The sequence below is a fragment of the Montipora foliosa genome, chromosome 8 (assembly GCF_036669935.1).
Source record: "Montipora foliosa isolate CH-2021 chromosome 8, ASM3666993v2, whole genome shotgun sequence".
Lineage (NCBI taxonomy): Eukaryota > Metazoa > Cnidaria > Anthozoa > Scleractinia > Acroporidae > Montipora > Montipora foliosa.
The window spans coordinates 39,162,988-39,165,487 of record NC_090876.1 but is presented as its reverse complement, the minus strand read 5'-3'; the positions used below and the strand labels follow the sequence as shown (position 1 = coordinate 39,165,487).

Here is a 2,500-nt window from a genome sequence, read left to right as displayed (position 1 = left end):
AAGTCACCGACCAGCTTTTCAGTATAAGCACATGATGATAATTACGAGATTATCAAACCTCCGGACATCCCATCTCAAGCGGAATGCACGAGTGAACCTTGAGTGTACCTCTTTCATTGTCCCAGCTAGCACTAATAATAAGCCAGGGCCGTAGAAAGTACTCGGAGGCAAACCGAGGCACTTGCTTCATTCATTTTTTCGTGATTTTTTTAAAATAATGCGTGATTCCAGTGTTGTCTTTAAAATGTACTTATCATAAACACCTGAAATACCTACGAAGAAAACTTAACCATGGACATTGCCTCAGTCATACTTTTTTTCTGGCTACGGCCCTGTAAGCTTCTATCAGGGATCCTTTGCTTCCATCTTTTTTGCCTCATGAGAGTAAAACCAAAACCAAAGTAGTTACTTTGGCCAATCAAAAAGGACGGAGGCAATCCAGTAAACCAATCAAAACTCGAAGGAATTACACGTAGCCGACACACAGCGCGGGAAAATGTGCATGCGCGAGCCACGATTAGTTTTGGTTTCACTTCTGATTGGTTGAAAAAGTGGCGCAAGAACACTGAACCAGTCACTGAGTGAAGTAATGCAAAACCAAAGCAATTCGCTAATTACTTTCGACACTCGATTGAAAACCGCTCTATTCAGTGGGCCAAGAATAAAATACTGAACATTGAAAGTGCACTGCATTATGGTGGAGTAACCGCAGTTATCTCTGATATATACACTGTATACCGTAAGATAATCTCTGAGCAATGATGCTCCAAAATTTTATGAAAAATGTGTGGGATCATTTAGCACTTTTGCCACCCAATAATTTATCAGGTTTAGATGGCTAATAACCCGCTCGTTATCCGAACTAAAAGACTTAAAATTATAGTGAATCCTTAAACAAAACCTCTGTAATCTGTAAGTTTTTATGCCCCCCGCGGCGGTGGATGGAGTCACTTCTTGAGCCAACAGGTTAAACAGTTATCATCTTAACAGTTACAGCAACCTCAGCTCAAGCTTTTGACTTGCATGAGAATTTTTACCAATCAACTATGTTCTCACATTAGTTAATTTCTCCTAAAAAGCGACTCACGTTGGCAACGCTTTCCTTTGTAGCCAGTATGGCAATGAGTGCTATCCGTATACTTCCTTCCCTTTTCATGAGAAATATCGACGCATTTCACCTGAAAGCATACAAAAATTTATGTTTTTTGAAAGGTCCTCGGTTAGTATTTGCGCGTCTTTGAGTAAAAATTCAAAGGTGCAATCGGCAATTCAAACATTCAATTTAGCTCTTCCAACCTTCAATTCAACAATTCAAGAATTCAATTCGGTAGTATTAAGCAACTCAATTCAATTGGACCAAAGGCCGTTAGCTTTAATCAATGTTTAGGATTCTTTCTGTATTGGTAAAACAATGGCCTGTGAATTGTGACGCCAACTGAATACTTGAACTGCCGAATTGAATGTTTGAATTGTCGAATTGAAAGTTTGAATGATGTGTTTGATTTTTGATACTAAAAAAACGCACCTTATTTACATCCCCGAGTGGCAGCCTGTGTGGCTTAGTTGTTATCAATCCCGCCACTCAACTCTGCGACCCGGGTTCAACCCTAGCCTACGTGGAGTTTCAGTCAATCTCAATCTGATCCCGCGGGTTTTTCTCCGGGTTCTCCGGTTTTCCTCCCTCATCAAAATTAGTTCTCAGTCAATTACATCAGCCTATGGCAGGATACCTTGAGCCTTCCCTTTCGTTCAATATTAATTAATTAAATGAATAAAGCTTCCGTTACTATTTCAACTGACCTTAATTGAGCCATAGTAGTTGGACCCTTTTATCGCTTTAAAATCACTGGGTTCCATTTGCCGTGTTATGTTGCTCAATTCACAGACGCGTTTGTTCGATTTACCAGTAGCGGGATGGACGTTGAATGACTCGCACGTCTTGGTATCGATGCATTGCACCTGGCATTCAAACTCGTCACCAACAAAATCTGAACTTATGTTATGACCAACCAAAGCGTGATCTAAGGAAATAACGAAAGACCTAATTAGTCTCTAAGTATGCTGTCTATCCTCATTGCTTGGGATACTTTCAGGCTATTCCCATATAATTTGACATTGAATTTTTTTTTTTTACTTTGCGTGATTGTTCCCTTCATTTTAGCCAATCGAAATAAGCAACATAAAATTGATCCGCTTACCCTGCGATAAGGCCCTTCGATGTCCCTAGATATGTCGGAAAGAAGGAGGGAGTTCAGCCAGCCGCTTCGAATTTCTTTTGTCAGAATGTTTTAAAACTTCAAATGTATTTTGGTGTTAATCACCGCAAGAACAAACTGTCGGGATACTTTGGAACAACATTGACCGTGAACACATAACAACCAAGGAATCATTTCCTTGGAAACCAAGAGAGTTCATACTTTTAAAGTGCCCTTTTCATTTTTTACCGACAAATTTATAGGTTTCTGGCAGACTAGTTTGTGTAACCGAAAAACAGAGGAAA

At 39.8% G+C, this 2,500-nt stretch overlaps 1 protein-coding gene and 1 long non-coding RNA gene across 2 annotated transcripts in view; one reads left to right on the top strand and one right to left on the bottom strand.

The window, feature by feature from the left end:
* LOC137967897 (uncharacterized) overlaps positions 1-2,500 on the top strand; it is a 191,754-nt gene that overhangs the window by 56,878 nt on the left and 132,376 nt on the right. The gene's annotated exons all lie outside the window — the stretch shown is intronic.
* Positions 1-2,500, bottom strand: part of LOC137967887 (uncharacterized) — a 131,878-nt gene that overhangs the window by 8,368 nt on the left and 121,010 nt on the right. The window contains exons 4-5 of the mRNA XM_068814486.1: positions 1,801-2,021; positions 1,088-1,178 (exon numbers count right to left, since the gene is read on the bottom strand). Of these exons, the coding sequence (XP_068670587.1) occupies positions 1,088-1,178; positions 1,801-2,021 (312 nt within the window). The remainder of the gene's footprint in view (positions 1-1,087; positions 1,179-1,800; positions 2,022-2,500) is intronic.